A 21142-nucleotide genomic window follows, 5' to 3' on the forward strand; every position below is an offset into this window, starting at 1 on the left:
AGAAACATTTTCTCAAGAGCTTCCCAACACCCACCTAGAGATTTCCTCTTGTCTCAGTGCCAGAAGCAATGATGGTGTGACCATCCCTAGCTGCAAGGGATGGCAGAAAGTGGTTATCTTGCCTTTTCAGCCTCTTGAGAGAGGAAGGCAAGGGAGAAGTTGGGAATGGCCATTGGGTAACCAACCAGTCACGTGCCATCCCATTTTTCATGGATCCTTGGTCCCTCATTTTGCTTTATTTTTCTCCCTAGTACTAGCCATTTCTTTACTCTTTATGTATTTGTTTAGCTGTAATTTGTTTTCCCTACTAGAGGTAAGCTCCACAAAAACAGGGACCTTGTCTGTCTAGCTGACTTCTATATTTTTAGCAATTAGCACAATCCTGGTTCATATTAAGTGATAAAAAATATTGTGTAATTGTATAATTGAAGACTATTTTGCATATACCATTGTAAGAAAATAGTCATTTCTTAGGGTGATGTTTCTTGATATTTCTTCCCCCCCCCCCCATTTTGTCTGACTTTATAGATTTTGTGTGAACAGTAGAGAGAGGGAGAAGTTCAGTATTATTAACCCTGGAGCTGCATCCCTCCTGCACAGAACTTTACTAAGTGGCAGTGGGGTGAGAGAGATTGGCTAGTGTCCTTTATATGCACCTATAGTGAGATGCTAGGGTAACCTAACATTTTCTCCTGCAACATTGTTTGTAAAGAATTTGGGGAGGACTGCAGCTCATGACCAACAGAAACGTTCATGTGGGGTAGAACTTGGGTTCCTTTCTGTTACATTCTTTTGGGTGTGACATTTATTCCAGTGCTAGCCATTCCTACACAAAACTGTCAAGTAGGTGCTTCTTCACCTTCAGCCTTTCACCCTTCACCCACTCCCTCCCATAATGGCACCCCATCTTTATTCTCTCAGGTGTGACTGTCCTCAAGACTTTTGTTTTGGCATCTCTTCTTTTTTCCTTTCCACTAAGATCATTGATCTCAGAGATAAAAGGGGTCTCTTCTGCTTATAATAGTAAAAATATTTACTCTTTAAGAAGCATTTACATTTTAATAGGGACCTTGACTTTAAAAGAATGATGCTCTAATGGTAAGAGAAGTTGAGAAAGAAGCTTTCCTCGTTCCCAGAAATCACTCCAAGGATGCTGACTCTGTTTATTTCTGATATTTTAGAATTCATGTGAAGGACAAAGAAAGGTAAAGGTGGTAGAAGAGTAATACAGGTCCATGGACAGCCAGTATCCAGACACAAAGATGGTGTGCCCAGACTGCTCTTAGGACACTGCTCGATCCCAGGCTGGAAACAGATTCAAAGGCACAGAGCTGGAAATATTATGGAGGAATATTTATATGTTATATAACATACAATAGAAAAGGGGGAAAGGGCAGTAGAGAAAATTCCAGGTTTAGTAAGCATGTGATACTAGGGGTCTCCAATGGTGGAGGAGAAACTGTTTCACTGGAAATATGAGGTTCTTTTGCAATTATTCAGAATTACTTAATGGAAATAATTTGAGTGGATTTCATATGTTTTTGAGAAAGACATTCAATTGATTGTATTACATATTTTGGTTTAAAGTATAGAAAAAGGTTTTATTTGGCTAATCTGTCACTAAAAAAAATCATGCCCAACTTGGAGAAAGGTTGTGTTGATTTATTTGGATCTTAATGATTTTTCCCTTAGAATCAACAATGTGAATAATGATTAGGTGCCAAGGCCCCTCTGCAAAAGCCATTCACTCTTAACACAGTTAAATTATGTGACTGATGTTAGTATTATCACTACAGTATGAGATGTGGTTACTAAAATTTGCTTGTCATATGGCTTTTGAGACTTCCATGGGCTAACAGTAGTAAGAGTGCTCATTTTTTTTTAAGTTTTAAAAAGTTGATATTTAAATTCTGTTTAGTTAACATACAGTATAATGTTAGTTTTAGGTGTACAGTATAGTGATTCAACACTTCCATTCATCACAAAGTGCTGATCAGAAGTGCACTCTTTAATCCTCATCACCTAGGTCACCTGTCCCTCCGGCTCCCCTCTGGTAACCATCAGTTTGTTTTCTATAGTTGAGTCTTTCTTGGTTTGCCTCTCCTTTTTTCCTCTTTGCTCATTTGTTTCTTAAATTCTATATATTGTGAAATCATATGGTGCCTGTCTTTCTCTGACTGATTTACTTCACTTAGCTTAATGCTCTCTAGCTCCATCCTTGTTGTTGCAAGTGGCAAGATTTCATTCTTTTTTATGGCTGAGTAATATTCTGGTGTGTGTGTGTGTGTGTGTGTGTGTGTGTGTGTGTGTGTGTATCACATTTTCTTTATCCGTTCACCTATCAGTGGACACTTGGGCTGTTTCCTTAATTTGGCTATTGTGATAATACTGCTATAAACATTTGGGGTGCACGTATCCCTTCAAATTAGTATTTTTGTATTCTTTAGGTAAATGCCTTGTAGTGCAGTTGCTGGATTGTACTAGTTCTATTTTTAACTTTTTTAAGAACCTCCATAAGAGTGCTAATTTTTTAAGCACTTGCTATGTGCTAGACACTGCATTAGATCATGTATAGACCTGCACAAGGATAAGGCTTATTGACAATTTTCCTCATACTAGGCAGATTGGTTGGTATTAGCTCATTTAACTCCTGTGCATTTATTATCTCATTTTATCTTCATAATAATCAAATACGATAGGAATAATTATCCTTATTTTACAGATAAGAAAACTGGAGTTCAAGAAGGGTTAGATCATTTGTCCTGGGTCACACAACAACTTAGTGAGCAACAAAGGTGGAATTTACACTTGAGCTTTCTGACTTCAAAGCCTTCATACATGTACGCTTTGCAATATTCCTATATTGTGAGATGAGAAGATTTTCAGCACAGGATTATGTTCTGGGTGTAGGTTTGCCAGATTTAGCTAATAAAAATATAGGATACCAGTTAAATATTATATGGGATATATCTATGCTAAAATATTGTCCTTTATCTGAAATTCATCTTTTACTGGGGATCCTGTATTTCATCTGGCAGGCATATCTGGGTGGCACATTGTGAGAACGTGTCTTATCCTCTCTGGTTTTTTTGTTCCCCCACCACAGTCATGCTGGTGGCTACCTGGGCCTTATGTAGTTCCATAAAGCACTGAGCTCAGTGTCCACACCAAAGCCATAGCTCAGAGCCAGAAAGCGAGATAACCATTCAGGAAGCTTCTGAAGAGCCTGTGTGGCCTCCTTAGCCATTTGTAAATTCAGGGATGTAAATTCAGGGCTTCAGGGTATGTTGCCCTGTAAATCCTGCCCTACTGGAGGCAGTAGGCTGGTAAATGTTAAACATCTAGTTGAGCAGGAGAAGAAAAAAAAAACAAAACCTGATTTGTGGTGTTTGTCAGTTTCCATGGTGTGAATATTCCTGCCAAGGCTGATTTATACCAGCATGATGTCATTGAACTTGGAGTTGCGAAGAAATGTGCACAGCTGGCTCTGGGGAGCTCATGCAAGCCAGTCACCCACTACTGTTTTGGGTATTTCTTATTTTCACATATACAGCCTACTGACAATGCAAGGTTTAAGAGCAAATATCTACCACCATGGTATTTTCTAAGTTACAAAAATTAAAATTTAAAGGAGACATTTCCCTACTTGGGGCACTACCATTGATCAAACTTTTCCTCACTTTCAGTTCAAACAGGTTTAGAGTTCTGCTTTCATCCTGTGTTTAAAAGCCAATAACGGTTAATCATGTGTTATAATGAATTTCCAATCATCTCACATTTTTCATTCTGAAGAAAGGCTGTATTTCCAGACCAACATGTCTTACTGTACTTTTGATGCCAAGCCTCTGTGCAGTATATGGTGGGAGTGATTTTTTTTCCCCAAATGTTCACTATGTCACATATTTCTGAGCTAGCATATTGAACAGATGTATCTGTGGGTAGGCAAGAGGCTGTGGCGGAATAATTTTACATTCCTGTGTTTGAGGAGTCAAGAAAGACCTATCCATGTACAGCCAATGTGAACCTCTGAATTCAGATCCAGCCTTTTGTGGCCTCCCTAGGCATGAAGCCCCAGTGGTGGTTAAGAGCATGGGCTTTGGAGTGAGGCAGTCCTGGGGTGACTACTTTATAACTATATGATCTTGGGGAAGAACTTCAGTTTTTTCCATTTGTGAAACATGGCTATTACCTACCTCAAAGGGCTATGTGTATGAAGTACCTGACATATAGTAAGCACAAAATAGATATCAATTCTCAGTGGTGTTAATGCTGTAACTACTGTCATAATTGTAATTAGTCTTACTGCTCAGTAGTAAACAACCTTATCTTATGTATCTGCTTTGGTCCAGCAGAAGCTTGCCATGGTACAAGAAAATGTTTCAGGTTGGTTTTTTTTTTCCCCAACCAAATCATGTAAAAAAAAAAATTCAACATTATAAAAATTCTAGTTTGACATTAAATGTTTAAACAGATTTCAGAAATAAAAATGGTCTTTCTGTATTGTAAGAATGCCTGTGAATCTTTATAATTCCATGGGAGAAAAGAGATCAGTTGTTAGGGTTCTTTGAATCTAGAAGCCGAAGCAGCAGTTGTTGCTTGGCAAGGAATGGCCCCTGGTACAACCCTGAAGTAAACCAAGTTTGTCAGCTGTGTGCCTCTGTTCCTCTTTTGGTCCTTTTGTTTGTTTCTCATCTTTCATGCATTCATCCACCTATCAGTGTGATTTTCAAAAAGCTAAAATCATGACTCACTCTTACACAAATAGGGGATGAACGTAGGTCAAAGATTTATCAACTTGCTACTGAAGAAACCAATGAGGTAATAGGGCTGGTTCTAAGAGCATTTGAATAGATGGGTATTTATAGGGTTTTGTTATTGTTATTGTTTGTTTTTTTAAAGAAGATGGACATAAGCTTGCTAGACAGACACAAAACTGATGTTCTGAGCAATAAGTTCATAACTCTTGGAGTTATTTTTTCTGCTAGACAGAAATCTGCATGTTAACATGTACTTTCACAATGTCTGGGCTTTAGTCATATAGTAAATAGCAAAATCAAGCACAGATACATTCTCCCAGATAATTAAATAATTCTTTGGGGGTACCCCCTTTAACAGTGTCTTAGCATGACATTAAAAAGATATGCTATACTCTCTTTGCTTTATTTTCAAGTATTGGATACTTTTTATTAACACATTTATCCATTTATTTATTCAGTAAACTTTTAGTATCTATATGCCCCAGGGATGCAGAGATAAAAACACAGTCCTTGCCCTAAGGAACTCATAACCTTATGAAGCAGAGCAACATTCAAAATAAAAGTTGCAGGGTGCCTGGGTGGCTCAGTTGGTCGAGCATCTGACTTCCGCTCAGGTCATGATCTCATAGTTCATGAGTTTGAGCTCCACATCGGGCTCTGTGCTGGCAGGTCAGAGACTGTCTGGGATTCTCTCTCGCCTTCTCCCCTTCTCAAAATAAATAAACTTGAAAAAAACAAAAACAAAAAACAAAGTAAAAATTGCAATATACAGTAACAGGCATTTACCCCAGGCTCCTGAGGGGGGGATGGAGGTCCACCCAGTCCCTAGCTCTATACCATGATACCATGTCAACCCATCCACCATTTCCCCACCTGTATATTGCAATAGCTCTCCTAGAGCCTGATAGATGAATGATAGCGTATAGAGATATATTCTAATAAGGGCCTTCAGTAGTCAACTCAGTGGGGTGTATCATGTGGCAGTCTCAGAACTGAAGGGGAAGAGAGAGGTGGAGCAGGAAAGAGGTGAATAAGTTTTTCCTGTTGCTGTTAAAATTACTGCATATGGATAACCCAGACATAATAACTAATTAAACAACCCTTGTATTTCAGAAACACTCCCCTGAAGAAGGATTTATTTCCAAATTAATGGGGTAGGCGAAATTTTACTTTGGAACCTGAAATTTTACTTTGGAACCCTAGAATTTAGTTATAACATGGCAGACTGTTTTTTGGGGGGTGGGGATTGCAGAAGCCTGTCTGAGGACAGACGTCTCAACTACCTTCACTCTCCCTTAAATGAGAATTCTACTGCATGTAGCAGTCGATGGAGGTGACTTTAGTTTCACAGTCTGTTTTCCCTGTCTCCATGGTCACCAGTGTTTCAGCTCCATGAGAAGACACAATGACTTTCTATCTCTGGGTTTAATTCTCCTAGCAGAGCCCCCTATGGTAGGAGTCCTATATTTCAGTTCTCTGTCCCTATGGATTTGATTCAGTAAATATTTAATGGGCAATTATTAATGTAAAGACAAAGAATAGCATTCTTCACCTGGGAGCCCACAGTTTGATGGGGGAAGTCAGAAACATGAAAGCAATTCTGAAGCAGGGACTCCTGATCTTGGCTGCACATTAGGATCACCTGGGGGGTTGCACTCCAGGCCAGTTAAATTAGAATCTCTGGGGGAGGACCAGGACATCGGTATTTTTTAAAAGCTCCCTGAGAGAGTCCAATGCGTCGCTAAGCTAGAGAACCATTGTTCTAAAGGAAAGTATACTTGGAAAATGCTGCAATAAAGGACTAACAAAGTGCTGTGTGAACAAGGATACCACAGCCATTCTGGCATTGTTCACACTCTCATCCACTGTTGACCACATTTCAGCCCATGAATGCAGAAAATGTAACCTCTCACTGTAACCTTGGGGAAATTTTAGGTCAGTTTGATTGTAGGACATTTAGAAACTGTGTATACTCTAGGAGGTGTGGTTTGTAGGAAACTATGTCCTCTAAGGGAAAGGGGACCCAAAAAAGGTGACCCCCAAATTCATTCCACGTGCTCTCTCTCTTCTTTGGAATGTTTTTTTCACTCCCTGTCTTCCTAAAGAAGTCCTAGTCTCTAAATCCCCAACTCAAACATCACCTCCTTTGTGAAGTGTCTCCTTTCTTTTTCATATCCCATGCAAAATTGGGTCCTTGTTTTTCTCTGCCACTTAGCTGCTTGCCTTTTTAGCATCAATTATAATTATTACAGAATTTAGTTATGTCAGGCAGCTGTTTATACATTTTCCCTCTTACAGGCTTTACTTATCTGTTTCCCTAGTACCTAGCATAGTGTCTTGTCTTGGTTTATTGAATGAAAAAACAGAGCCGTAGCAGTTGTACGTAATGTCCAAAAAGTCGTGCCATCTTTGGGGAGACCTGGACTCAGGACCTCCTCAAGGCTCCCTCGTCCAATTTCTGAGCTTTAGGAGCCTCTGCTTCCGAGTGGTGGGGCTAGAGAAGTGGGCAGACACACTCGCTGGTGTAATGCAGCTGGAGGAAGTGATGGAAGCCCTCCTGGTGCTTTAGTTGTGGTGATGAACTTGAGTTTCATCTCCAGAATTTTGCTACAAGGGAGAGAGAAACAAAAGTAAGTTCACAGGTTCAAAGTGTGTGTGTTGACTATTGAAAAGAGGCTATGCCACCAAGTCCTGTTTTATTTACGCTGCAGGCATCCCCCAAAAGTTGAGCACAGCCTGGGAAGATTCCTTGTCTGTTTTACTTTTAAACTTTAAATCTTTATTATATTTTATTTTATTTGTAGGTAATCCCCACACCCAGTGTGAGGCTCAAACTCCCAGCCCCGAAATCAAGTCACACTACCGACTGAGCCAGCCAGGTGCCCCTAAAGTTTAAATCTTTAAAAAAATAATTTTTTTGGCATTTCGTAGGTTTTACACATATAAAGGTGAAGAGATCATTTCAAATTTATAAGTACAAGGGTCATGCATTCCAGATTTTCTAGGGCAGTGCTAATTTTAGATCTTTTCTGTTTTCAGACTGCATATCCTGATTTTTTTTAGATGGAGAGTGTGGTTGGTATTCTTATAATATCACCCAGCCAGCCATGCTTAAAAGCCTTCTAGTAGTCAAATTTCTAATTATCTTACATTTCTTTTGAGAAATCACGTAAGGCTGCCTTATGGACAAAAAAGCCTGAAGGTAATATGGGACTGGCATTTACTACATCACACTGAGCTCCAGATTTTTGTTGAATGTGGTTTCAGGGTGAGAACAGTATATATTAACACTCATCTCCCTACCGCAAATTAGTGCAAAAGTCCTTCAAGGAAAAGTCGGCCATTAAGAACTGTTCTGCCATTAAAAACTGTTCTTTCGGGGCGCCTGGGTGGCTCAGTCGGTTGGGCGTCCGACTTCAGCTCAGGTCACGATCTCGCGGTCCATGGGTTCGAGCCCCGTGTCTGGCTCTGTGCTGACAGCTCAGAGCTTGGAGCCTGCTTCGGATTCTGTGTCTCCCTCTCTCTCTGCCCCTCCCCCGTTCATGCTCTGTCTCTCTCTGTCTCAAAAATAAATAAAGGTTAAAAAAAATTAAAAAAAGAAAAAAAGAAAAACTGTTCTTTCATTAAGAACTGTTCTTGGTAGGGACCTGAATGGCTCAGTTGGAGGAGCGTGTGACTCTTGATCTTAGGGTTGTGAGTTTGAACCTCACGTTGGGTGTGGAGATTACTTAAAAAATGAAACCTTTAAAAGAAAAACAATAACAAAAACTGCTCTTTAATGAGGCTGGTCAACAGGAGCCCACCAACAGGGACAGGGGGCCCCGAGGGAGCTGCTGGAGGGCCCCCCTGCTGTGCCACAGGCTACATGGGACTGCTCTGGTTATTTTGGACATAGATGCTGTGTTTTCTCTTTCTGCTTAATAGATTCAGACCAAATTAGACCTTAATAATCCAACTACAACCAAAGTCACGCCGATTTTAATTGAATAGCCCACAATTATATAATTGTTTTACCTATTAAAAAGTATAACTTTTATTGTCACCAACTAGTACCCTAAAAAGTTAAAGGCTAAATTTATAATAATCTTCTATATCTAAGGATCATACGCTTTTACTTATTTATTTTTTTAAATTTATTTTGAGAGAGAAGCATGAATGGGGGAGGGGCAAAGAAGAGGAGAAAGATAATCCCAAGTAGGCTCCACACAGCACAGAGCCCTATATGGGGCTCAAACTCACAAACCATGAGATCATCTGAGGTGAAACCAAGAGTCGGACACTTAACTGACTGAGCCATCCCGGCGCCCCAAGGATCATAAGCTTTTAAAAAACCAGCTGAGGGGCACTGAGTGGCTCTGTCGGTTAAGTGTCCGACTTCGGCTCAGGTCATGATCTCGCGGTTTGTGAGTTCAAGCCCCACATCAGGCTCTGTGCTGATAGCTTGGAGCCTGGAGCCTACTCCAGCCTCCCTCTCTCTCTGCCCCTCCCCTGCTCATGCTCTGTCTCTCTGTGTCTCTCAAAAATAAATAAATGTTTATTTACCCAGCTGAGTAACAGTTACAGTTGGCTGGTTTTAATCATCCATTTGCCACAAACTTTCTAGTAACCTGGTTACATTCTATAGAGAACATCTTGTATGTTCTTTAGTCAATATGTTATTCTATGAAACAGTAACAGCAGAATAGCCTCAAGTTACATCATTTGTAAGTAGCAAGCTATTAGAACAGGGATCATGTCATCTTTTGGAAGAAGCAAGCTATTTTCAGATGTCATTAAATTAGAAGCTACTTCTGGCTCCTGTGAAAGTGTTACATACAGTTGCTCCCTGCCTTTCATAATGCTTCTGTACTGGAAATTCTGCATAAGTAAGAACGGGGCCATCTCGGGGAACCAGCCAGGCTGTCTGCACAGATTCCTGTTAGCTGTTTCCATAGCTGACATCCATGTGTTTCCATCTGCCCTAGTCTTCTTGTCGCAGCCTCACTGCTTTAGTGTCCTGACATTTAGGAACTTCTCACCTGCTTGCCGTGCATTCCATTTGGGAGTAGCACCCTTACCATGAGCCAGATTTGAGTGCCTTAACCCTTTGTGGTCCCAGGGGGTGAAGGCAACAAGGATATGTCTAGGGGTGGGGCTGGGCAGGAGGAGTTCTACCTCACTTGAGTAAGGGTTGAGAAAGGGAGAGGCCAGGGACAGCCTGAGCTGGGATCAGCCAAAAGAGCTCCTAAAACAAAAGAGAAGTGGAACCAGAGCTCCTTCTGGATGGTAGTCCAGGGTTCCTGCCAGTCCACGTGTCCTACTCACTGACAGACGACAACAGTCTCAGTGTCCGATAAGACTGTTAGCCTTAGGAGTCGCTCTTTATAACACCATTTTAACAGGAGGCCTCATTCTTCTTTTCTTATCCAGAACTAAGAGGAAAAAAGTGAATATGGTTTTTGCTCACAGAATGGATAACAGCAAGCCGCCTTTGGTCATCCCCACGCTCCTGGTGCCCCTCCAAAACCACAGCTGCACCGAAACAGCCACACCTCTGCCAAGCCGTGACCTGACAGACTTACATGGGGAGCACGGCTGGATGAGCAACAGAACGGACCTGCAGTACGGACTGAGACCCGGGGAAGTGGCCACAGCCAGCATTTTCTTCGGGGCCCTGTGGCTGTTCTCTGTATTTGGCAACTCCCTGGTTTGTCTGGTCATCCACCGGAGTAGGAGGACACAGTCCACCACCAACTACTTTGTGGTCTCCATGGCATGTGCTGATCTTCTCGTCAGCATCGCCAGTACGCCTTTCGTCCTGCTTCAGTTCGCCACGGGGAGGTGGACACTTGGCAGTGTGATGTGTAAGCTGGTACGGTATTTTCAGTATCTCACCCCGGGCGTCCAGATCTACGTCCTCCTCTCCATCTGCATAGACCGGTTCTACACCATTGTCTATCCCCTGAGCTTCAAGGTGTCCAGAGAAAAAGCCAAGAAAATGATTGCCGCGTCGTGGGTCTTCAATGCAGCCTTCGTGACCCCCGTGTTCTTTTTCTATGGCTCCCACTGGGACAGTCATTGCAATTACTTCCTCCCTGCCTCTTGGGAAGGAACTGCCTACACTGTCATCCATTTCTTGGTGAGCTTTGTGATTCCTTCTGTCCTCATCATCTTATTTTACCAGAAGGTCGTGAAGTATATCTGGAGAATAGGCACCGATGGTCGGACAGTGCGGAGGACGATGAACATTGTCCCGAGGACAAAAGTGAAAACTATCAAGATGTTCCTCATTTTAAATCTATTGTTCCTGCTCTCCTGGCTACCTTTTCACGTGGCTCAGCTGTGGCACCCCCCCGAACGGGACTCTAAGAAAAGTTCCCTTGTTTTCACAGCTATCACATGGATATCTTTTAGTTCTTCAGCCTCTAAACCTACGCTCTATTCCATTTATAATGCCAATTTTAGGAGAGGAATGAAAGAAACTTTTTGCATGTCCTCAATGAAGTGTTACCGAAGCAATGCCTATACTATCACAACCAGTTCAAGGATGGCCAAAAAAAACTACGTTGGCATTTCAGAAATTCCTCCCACGGCCAAAACTATAACCAAAGACTCAATCTATGATTCATTTGACAGAGAAGCCAAGGAAAAAAAGCTTGCTTGGCCCATTAATTCAAATCCACCAAATACTTTTGTCTAATTTCGCAGAGTTCTTTCAATTATTGTTATGTTGCCAGAGATTAAAAAGCTTTTAACTCTAAAAACAGAAGCTATTTATATGCATTTTTTTTCTGTCAACTTTCTGAGGGAAATGTTTTATTTTGTAAAATGCATTTAACTATTGATTGGAATTTCTGTGGTTTTCTTTTGGTTGCCTTTTCTTTTAGGGGAAGCTTTCACCTTGAGCTATAGTTAAGAGTTCTTTTACTCTATTAGTTACGTGCATAAAAGAGAGAATGCGTTCCTACTTTTTAGTTACCATTAGGTCCAAAAAGCATAAACCATACACACAGCCTTTGATTAATGACTCAAATTTGTTTTATTCTGTCTCCTTTTTCTCCTCCCTACTGAAATTTTATAACTATGGGCTTCTGTTCCAAATGAAATCTGTCACACACATTTCAGAGACTTGTATTTCTGCGACTAAGTAACATTGAGGGAGTGTTAATATTGTATATGTTTTTACATTACTTTCTTCCAAGTGATCGCTGTCCGGATCTCCTGTGGAAAGCACCCCGTATGATGGAATACACTGGAACTTTCTGGGAAGTCTTCTGTGATTAAATTTGACTCAGGATTCTTAGGGAAAGAAACTTATAAAATTGCCTAATATCTCTCTCTCTCTCCCTCCCCATCTCTCATTTTCATTCTCCCTTAACCTAAGCAGTTGATGAGGTCTTGAAAATTCCGAGGTCAATATGTTTCTCTCACATCTGTGTCCCATCTGGGCTGTGTCTAGGATGTTTACTTCCCTTCTATGAGTTAAACTCAAGCAAATGAGTAGGTGTCCTTGCTAGGCAAGCCTTTTAGAAAATGCCAGTGGGAGAAATGACACATGGCGTTTCTCTGTGCTCTGCGCTTCAGGCAGAGGGCTTTGGCTGCCTGGCCCGACCTCTATAAATAGATATAGCGAGGACGAGAAGCACCTGCTTCATCCTCCTTGATACTCTGACCTGAGGCCATACGTCCAACCAGCGCCTTTTTCCCCTCATCTCTCTCCAGGATACATCTTCATAGCCTGGCCAAATTCAGACTCTTCTTTGCCTGTGCTATCTCTAGGTTTTCTTCTCTGCTTGTCAGCTTTCTGTTGTTTCAAATCTAGGTCCAGCACATTTTTAAAATGTTCCTATTTAAACAGTAAAGGGCCTACATGGGGCACCTGGGTGGCTCAGTCGTTAAGCATCCGACTTTCAGTTCAGGTCATGATCTTGCAGTCCGTGGGTTCGAGCCCCGCATCAGGCTCCGTGCTGACAGCTCAGAGCCTGGAGCCTGCTTCAGATTCTGTCTCCCTCTCTCTGCCCTTCCCCCACTCATGCTCTCTCTCTGTCTCTCAAAAGTGAATAAATGTTAAAAATAAATAATAAAGGGCTTACAGGCAAGACAGTATGCATTTTCACATCCCAGTTAAGAGCTGCAAATAATAATTCCAGTTCTTCAGCAATTTTACCCGCATTATTTTATCCTCTTGGGAATTCTGTGATGTACTACTTGTCATCTGCGCCTCATAGATGAGAACCTGGAATGCTGTTTTGTGACTTGCCCACATTGGAGTGTGACAGAGCTGGTATTCACACTCAGGGCCTCTAACTGCACGTATATCACTCTTTCCTTGACACTACAGATGTCTCTCTAAGGAACACACGAGTGGCCAAACCCGTCCAGGCCTCCGTGGGTCTTCTGGCTGCTGCTTTGGTAGAAATCTAAGGTCTAAGAGAATCCGCCCATTCTTAAAAGAAGAGTCTAGGTGGAATTTAATGAGCTGGCCCTCACCTTTTCTTCGGCTGTGGATAGGTTGTTGGACTTGTGCTGAATGTCAGAGATACAGACAAAGGGAAACGAGACAAGACTGGGTTCAATAATTAGGACAAGGAACAAGAACAAGAAAGCGTTTCATCTACGAAACATCTACAGAGCCGGTGTTTTTAAATGGAGCTGCTTCCTTCAGTCAAGTTCAAAAGGCAAAAAGAACATCTCATATTTTTCTTTTTCTTTTTCCTCCTCATCTTCTTCTTCCTTATCCCATCAGCAGATGGCACTCTAAAATGACAAAAGAAGCTAGACATTTCTCTCACTTAGCCCTCGAATTCTATGGTTCAGACTTGTTAAAAAACAGAGAAAACCCTTGCATTTTTGTCCATTTTTTGGTCCATACTGTTGGTCCATTTAAAAGGAATATTTTTAAAAGATTGTAAAAAGTTAAATTTAATTCATCTCAATTTTGTTTATATATATATTTTTAGGTTTTAGTTTAAACTAAAAGAGTTCTAAGCTCCATTCTATCTATAATGTTCTGTGAGTTTATCCTAGTCGGTGGAAATTCAGTGAGACAATTTCATAGCTGAATTATTATAGGTCATGAGACTGATTTGGTTGACACTTTAAGGTTTTTTTTTTTAAAGAATCTCCCAAATAATGACAAAAGTGTCAACCAAATCATAGTCTCATGACCTATAATAATCCAGCTATATTCTCTGAGCATGTTGATAATTCACTGTATTTTTGTTTAGTCTGTTTTTAAAAAATTTTTTTCAATGTTTATTTGTTTTTGAGAGACAGAGAGAGACAGCTTGAGGGAAGGGGCAGAGAGAGAGAGAGAGAGAGAGACAACAGAATCCAAAGCAGGCTCTGGGCTCTCAGCTCTCAGCACAGAGCCCAAAGCAGGGCTCAAACCCATGAACCATGAGATCATGACCTAGCTGAAGTTGGACACTTTACAAACTGAGCCACCCAGGCACCCCTAGTCTTATTTAATATTCAGGATTCCTGTTGTCTCACTTGATCCTGAAATAGAGGAAACTGGATATAATTCACAGATTGATGAGGCTTTGCATAAGTCCCAACAGTACAAGAACAACATTCTCCATAACTCATATCTGCCTAGCAAGAATCAGTTAAATCACAGGGAGGCAGCCTATTGGAGACAGTAAAAACATTACCCCAGTCTCCTTACCAGGTACATATGAGGCACGCCATGAATCTGGGTTCATGTAGCCTCCGAAGCGGAGTTCAAGAAAAATGATAGTGGGGAACAGGGTTCACAGTAGAGGTGATGCTCATACCTGGCTCCCAGAGACTGTCAGAGGAAGGGACAGGGACGCATCCTTTAAGGTGGAATTCAAGTTGTTCCTTTTCTTCTAATCTTCAGTGAAAGCATTAGTCGAATCAGCCTGCTGCTGAAAGTCCACAAGCACATCCTGCTCATATGTGCTTCTCAGTTGACCTGACATGCCAGGTTTTTACCCAAGATGGCTGGAGCTGATTCCCTGGGCCAGAGCTCCTTGCTCAGGAAGGACAACTTTACCCAGGGGGGCCTCCACCAAATATGTGGGAGCAGTCATTTGCCAGATAAGGTGGGCAGTTTTGTGTCTTGGGGTGGGCACAGTCTTTCCCTTTTCCCTTCCAGTCTTGCTGCCCCCTGCCCAAACTCACTGTGAAACAACATAACTGAGATCTTTTGGAGCTACTGGACCAGGATCAGCTTCGAGGATGAGCTCCTCTGGAAGAACTGCATGTAAAAGCAATGAAGAATTACAGAATTTTGGATTCGAAGGGACATTGAGAGACCTAGCCGATGCCTCTTATTGTTTAGGAGAGGAAATTACAACCAAGGGAGGTCAAATTAGGGGTAAACTAAAATGCCTTCTACCAACCAGTCCAACATCCTTTTATATATATAAAGTTTGTTTGTTTTGAGAGAGAGAGGGATAAGAATGCACACTAGTGGGGAAGGGGCAGAGAGAGAGGGAGAGGGAGAATCCAAGCAGGCTCCGTTGCTGTCAGTGCAGACCCCGACGCAGGGCTCAATCTCAGGAACCGTGAACTCATGACCTGAGCTGAAATCGAGTCAGATGCTCAACTGACTGAGCCACCCAGGCGCCCCCCAGTCCAACATTCTTTTAACTTCACCATTCTGCTTGCCGTGGCATGATTCATTTATTGGAGAAAAAATCCTCCCTGTGTGCAGAAGTCTATGAAGAGAATAAACAATTCCCCACTGTTCAGTTAACCTGCTAATTCATCTGGAACAGAGACTACCTTGGCGTACTCTAATTAGAGAACAGGGGAGACAAACGGACTTTGTCTAAGTGTTTTGCAGAATGACCGCTTGGTGGCACTGTGGCTAGTAGGTAGAGCCCACCACCTCTTCCTGATGCCTGTCACATGGGCAATTTCTGAGAGGTCCTGGTCTCCTAGCAACAAGTCAGGGAAAATTGCTGAGCACAAGAAGCAGCTGTAGATTAACTGATCAATCAGTGTATTCAAAAGACAGAGCATCTAAACATTTGGAGGAAATTCCAAAATAATTAATACTCTTTACAGACATGAAATCACTAGTCAAAATATTATTTTAAATCCATTTTGCAAATGGTATCACTTTCGCAAAACCCCATCAGACACCAAACTGGCGGGAGTGCCACCCACACTTACCGAGGCCTCTGTCTTTTCTGTTCCCTTTACCATTTGACTCTGAGAATTCATGGCCCTTTTCATAGAAGTGCAATCTAGACTTTTCCTAAAAGTAAATGTCCCTATGCTCCTAGGCAGTTAAGTTTATTTTAGGTTGAATTTATTTTAGGGCCCTCTCATTTCCCTCAGACCGTCTTTAGTTTTTTGATCCCCTATAATCTGGGCCATTCTGCACTTTTTGCTCAACCGAACAAAGCTCTGTATTCTTTTCCAGAAGAAGCCTCTTTAAAAGATTGCCTTTGGGGCGCCTGGGTGGCGCAGTCGGTTAAGTGTCCAACTTCAGCCAGGTCACGATCTCGTGGTCCGTGAGTTCGAGCCCCGCGTCGGGCTCTGGGCTGATGGCTCAGAGCCTGGACCCTGTTTCTGATTCTGTGTCTCCCTCTCTCTATGCCCCTCCCCCGTTCATGCTCTGTCTCTCTCTGTCCCAAAAAAATAAACGTTAAAAAATTTAAAAAAAAATAAATAAATAAAAGATTGCCTTTTAAAACTCCCCATCAACCCTGAGTTATACAATTAGGGCTATACAATTAGGATTCACCTATAATTTGAAGAATGTGCGATTTCACTTCTGCAGGAAAATGACTCCCCAAAAGTCCTGGCCTCTGCAATGAGGGGTGCATGTATATCTGGTTCCAGGATTATAATGTAGGTCTGGAAGCTTGCGAATATAATCTGGTTTTCAGCAGGCAGCAATAAAGTAGTCCCAGGTATTTGCCCACAATAGCTAAATACAGATTAACACTCCTCTAAGGGAATTTTTTTTTTTTTTTTTTTAAGTCTGCAATCTAAACTGTAGCTGTAACATTCCCTGATTCCCCTTTAAGTGTTTGAGGATTCTGGTTCTGGCAGCCTGAAGTTTTGTTTTAAGTTTTATTTGTTTATTTTGAGAGAGAGAGGGAGAGAGAGAATCTCGAGCAGGATCCACATCATCAGTACAGAACCTGATGCGGGGCTCAAACTCATGAACCATGAGACCATGACCTGAGCCGAAACCAAGAGTCAGATGCTTAATCAATTGAGCCACCCAAGAGTTCCTCTAAGGGAATTTTGAATGAATCTTCTCTACTCTCCTTCCCTGACAGATCTTCCAAAGAACAGTCTAAGAAGACTATATTCCCAGGGCACCTGGGTGGCTCAGTTGGTTAAACATCTGACTTTGGCTCAGGTCATGATCTCGTGGTTCATGAGTTCAAGCCCCGTGTCGGGCTCTGTGCTGCCAGCTTGTAGCCTAGAGCTTGCTTTGGATTCTGTGTCTCCCTCTCTCTCTGCTCCTCCTCTGCTCATGCTCTGTCTCTGCCTCTCTCTCAAAGATAAAATAAAACATTAAAAATTTTTCAAAAAATGAAAAAGAAGACCGAGTAGGCTTAGGTCTTCTAAGGTCTTAGGTCTATTAGTGTTCTGCTAATAGGACCCTGAGCGTGCTGGGTGAGGACATGGCAGAGACACCTGGACAACAGAAAAGTAGATGCAGGATTTGTATGGTAGAGACAACGGGCAGCACACTAGCTGAGAAGAAAAGATACATACTCTGTCCATCAGTCTAGATTCATGTACACTTCTGGGCTATCTGATTGTCCAGGAAGATATATTCTACTTGAACGACGCTTTGAAAATTAGGCACAACATTCCAGCGATACATCCAGCCAGCAAAGTTTTCCTTAGTCATAAATAGTATTATGGTTGCTTTCAAGGGCTCGGAAGTCAACTTGTGGGTTGAAGTTTGGATTCTGCTTACCACTCGTTTACCCAGAAAATTATTCTCAAACCCCAGCTTCTCCATTTTTAAAATGGGGAATGTAGCGGTATCTACCTGTACTAGACTTCTCTAGAACCCTAATGGCAGAACTAATAGGATGTAGTTAGATGATAGCTAGCTAGCTAGATGATATATTTGGAGGAAGTGGCTCAGGCCATTGAGGGGACTGACAAGCTTGAAATGTTTAGGGCAGGCAGGCAGGCTGGGGTTGCGGTTTATGAAATCTATGGGCCGGGCCAGCAGGCAGCATTTGATGTTGTAGTCTTGAGGCAGAATTGCTTCTTCTCTGGGAAACCTCATTTTTTGTTCATAAGGCCTTTAACTGATTCAATAAAGCCCACCCAGATTATCAAAGATAATCTTTATTTAAAGTCAACTGATTGTAGATGTCAACCACATCTACAAAATACCTTCACAACATCTAGATTAGTGTTTGATTAAATGACTAGGTACTATAGCTAGCTAAATTGACATGGGAGACTAACCATCACACCACCTTACAGAATTGTTGCACTAATAAAATGAGCCCAAACTCATGTAAATCATCAGTGTATTACTGAACACATGTGAAGCCCTTAATAAAGGTTTTCTAATGCTATTTTACTTTAGTCACTGCTAACCCGGTGAATTTTCCCATTTTGCAAGTTACTTGGCACCTATTGCTGTGTGTTAACATTAGTAGAAATGGGTTTTTAATGTTACTGTCAAATTGTGGCATTGTTTTCCTTCTGTAGCTTTTTTTTTCCTTTTTTTAAGTTAAGATTTTACAGACTCAAGGTGGAAGGAACAATTGGAAGCAGGAACTTGAATGGAAGGGACATAAGTGGTAGGGCTACTTCACTACTCACCCCAAAGGAAACTTTTCCCCCTGAAAATATTTCTTAAGAAAGAATGGTCCAGGGGGTACCTGGATGGCTCAGTCACTTAAGCAACTGACTCTTGATTTCAGCTCAGGTCATGAGCTCACGGTTCCTGAGATCAAGCCCAGGGTCTGGCTCTGCACTGGCAGCACAGAGCCTGCTTGGGATTCCCTCTCTCCCTTGCTGTCTGCCCCTCCCCTGCCTGCATACTCTCTTACTCTCAAATTAATAAAATTTAAAAAATAATTTTAAAAAGGAGGAATGGTCCAAAACAGGATACACAAAATACTTGAGGATGTAGACTTTTATTGTCACCCTTCTGTTGGGATTTCCACTTTATACAGAAGAGAAAACTGATGGGAGTGGAGGGGAATCAGTTTTGCCTGTTAATTTAACTATCATTCTAGTAGAATATGAAAAACCAGTGAAACGTACCCAGGTCACTCTTGGTCATAGTCAATCATAGGCAACTATGTAGCTAAAACATGTAACAGTTGTATATTTTCAGTTAAACCATATGAATTATACTATAACTAGAAATCAATGAAATTTCATTGAAATCAAATTTCAGTGATATCAAATGAAAGCGAAATGAAGGTATTGAAAAAAAGCTTCTTGGTAACTGGGGAGTTGAAGGGGAAAGAAACACAGTGAAAAGCCATAGACTCAAACTTATGAACACAAACATTGTAAGCAACATTTAAGTTTATTTTGAAGAAAAATTTAACAGAACGGTTTATGGCTTAAAATTTTTTTTTAAAGAAAAGATATATGGGTTTCCTGTTGGGGATGTTTATGAGAGGATTAAACCAATGGTGAAAGCCAACCTACTGACAAGAACCTAGAGCAGAAGGAAATATTGTGTCTTTAATGACTTTAAATGTCTTTACTGACACTATCAAGCCACTGTAGCTTTCAGTCTCCTTATTGTTTATACCAACTTCAGTTGGGTATTTACTTGTACCTGAAAGAGTCCTAACAGATTCCCTATTCTCATTCTATATAGATTATCCAGTGGTGTCAAGGTGGCTCATACATGTTGCAAGAGTCAATTTTTAAATTTTCAAAAATGTTGGTTGCCGACTGACAACATAGTAGCATGAAATCAACCATGGTGGGAATATTTCCACCCCAGAAATGGGTAAATACTGCAAATCGGACCTCCCCCAGCCAAGAGTCAGTTGTTAAACATCTACCAGCACACAACTGGCTACTTCTTTTTAATCAACAAAAATGTTCCTAAAAAGCCATCTTACTCAGAATGCGATTGTACATATTACACTTGTAGAGATATTCTATTTTCATTTTATCTGATAACAAATGAATGAGCACATTTTAGCTTGATGTGTTTCTGTCACCCCCAGGTATAGAATGATGTGGTTAATGATCTATGAAACATTTATCTCACCAAAGGAGTGCTAATGTAAAGGAACTCCATGATGAGTCCTTTGTATTTGAAAATGAACCTTCTCTCATCTCATGCTTCCAGCAGCTCTGGCTGGGTACTGCATTGTCCTCGAAATGAGTCAGCATCTCCGGAGCCCAGATGTGTTGTGTTTGTGTGCTTCTGATTTGTACTGAAGACTCCTTTCCCCACCAGGGCTGGCCCTCTTCACTCCAGGAAGAGTGATGCTAGTGTAGCTCTGTTTAAAGACACTGCACTGGCTGCTGCTAGGTAGAGTTCCTACTCTGCCTCCCTAAAAAAAAAAAAAAAAAAAGGCTCCAGGGCACATGGGTTTTCCTTTTTCTGTCTGGAGTGGGAAGAACACGGGGCTACTCTCACAAGGGAAGAGGCACTGCCAGCTTTCATTTTGTACTTGACGTCAATGAGAATGCCTTCTTCTGGGAGAAGGCTTGGCCATCGTTTTTTTTGGCTTTCTTCCTTCCTTTTTCAATGCTCTTTCTTCTCTTTTTGTGGCACTTGGGGCTCAGGGCTGTCCTGACCTGAGGTTTGAGGGGTATTATTATTATTAGCCATAAATCCTATACTTTCTTGTCTTGTGGTGCTGGGAGGCATGGTCTTCATTCCATTGAAGCGGTACGATCCAAAAGTCAATGTGGGCCTGGGACGGCCATTTAGCCTGTTTGGTTCTGGACTATCCAAGTCTGCCCAGTGTACACATAGTTGTCATTTTCAGCCTGCTAACTTGATTCCATGTTGGGTTTGGGGCTGTGAAGTGCTAATCAGGCATTGCTTTCCTTCTCAGCAAAGGGGCACTGAGGCATGGCAGGTTCGGAATCGGTTCTGTTGGACCACAGGAGAATTTTCCTGCTCAAATATGTATCTTACAGAATCAAAATGGCCTGCAAGCCAAAGCTCACTGTCCAACTCCAGCCCAACCCCCAGCCAAGGAGTGTTTGGGGGAACTGTCACAACACAATAGGTGAATTAGTTTGTCCACTTTGACCCCAGGGCTTGCTTTAAGAATCCAGCTGATTTACCTCTTAGTCATTTTTAGAGTGGGGCTGGGTATCTCTCTGCAATCCTTAACAGTTTCTAAGACACAACTATCATCTGTCTCGTGAAGTACAGTTGATCTTTGAATAATGCAAGGGATGGGGTGCCAACATTCCACAAAGTCAAAAATCCACATACAACTTTG

At 41.6% G+C, this 21142-nt stretch overlaps 1 protein-coding gene across 3 annotated transcripts in view; it reads left to right on the top strand.

Annotated features, from left to right (window-relative positions):
* GPR19 (G protein-coupled receptor 19) overlaps nt 1–11756 on the top strand; it is a 40094-nt gene extending 28338 nt beyond the window's left edge. For all 3 annotated transcript variants that reach the window (XM_040488891.1, XM_040488894.1, XM_040488892.1), the window contains one exon: nt 10167–11756. In XM_040488891.1, the coding sequence (XP_040344825.1) occupies nt 10189–11436 (1248 nt within the window). In that variant the 5' untranslated portion in view covers nt 10167–10188 and the 3' untranslated portion in view covers nt 11437–11756. The remainder of the gene's footprint in view (nt 1–10166) is intronic.
* Nucleotides 11757–21142: the final 9386 nt, after the last annotated feature.

Source organism: Herpailurus yagouaroundi, unplaced genomic scaffold, assembly GCF_014898765.1.
Source record: "Herpailurus yagouaroundi ecotype Mexico unplaced genomic scaffold, PumYag 166, whole genome shotgun sequence".
Taxonomy (NCBI): Eukaryota; Metazoa; Chordata; class Mammalia; order Carnivora; family Felidae; genus Herpailurus; species Herpailurus yagouaroundi.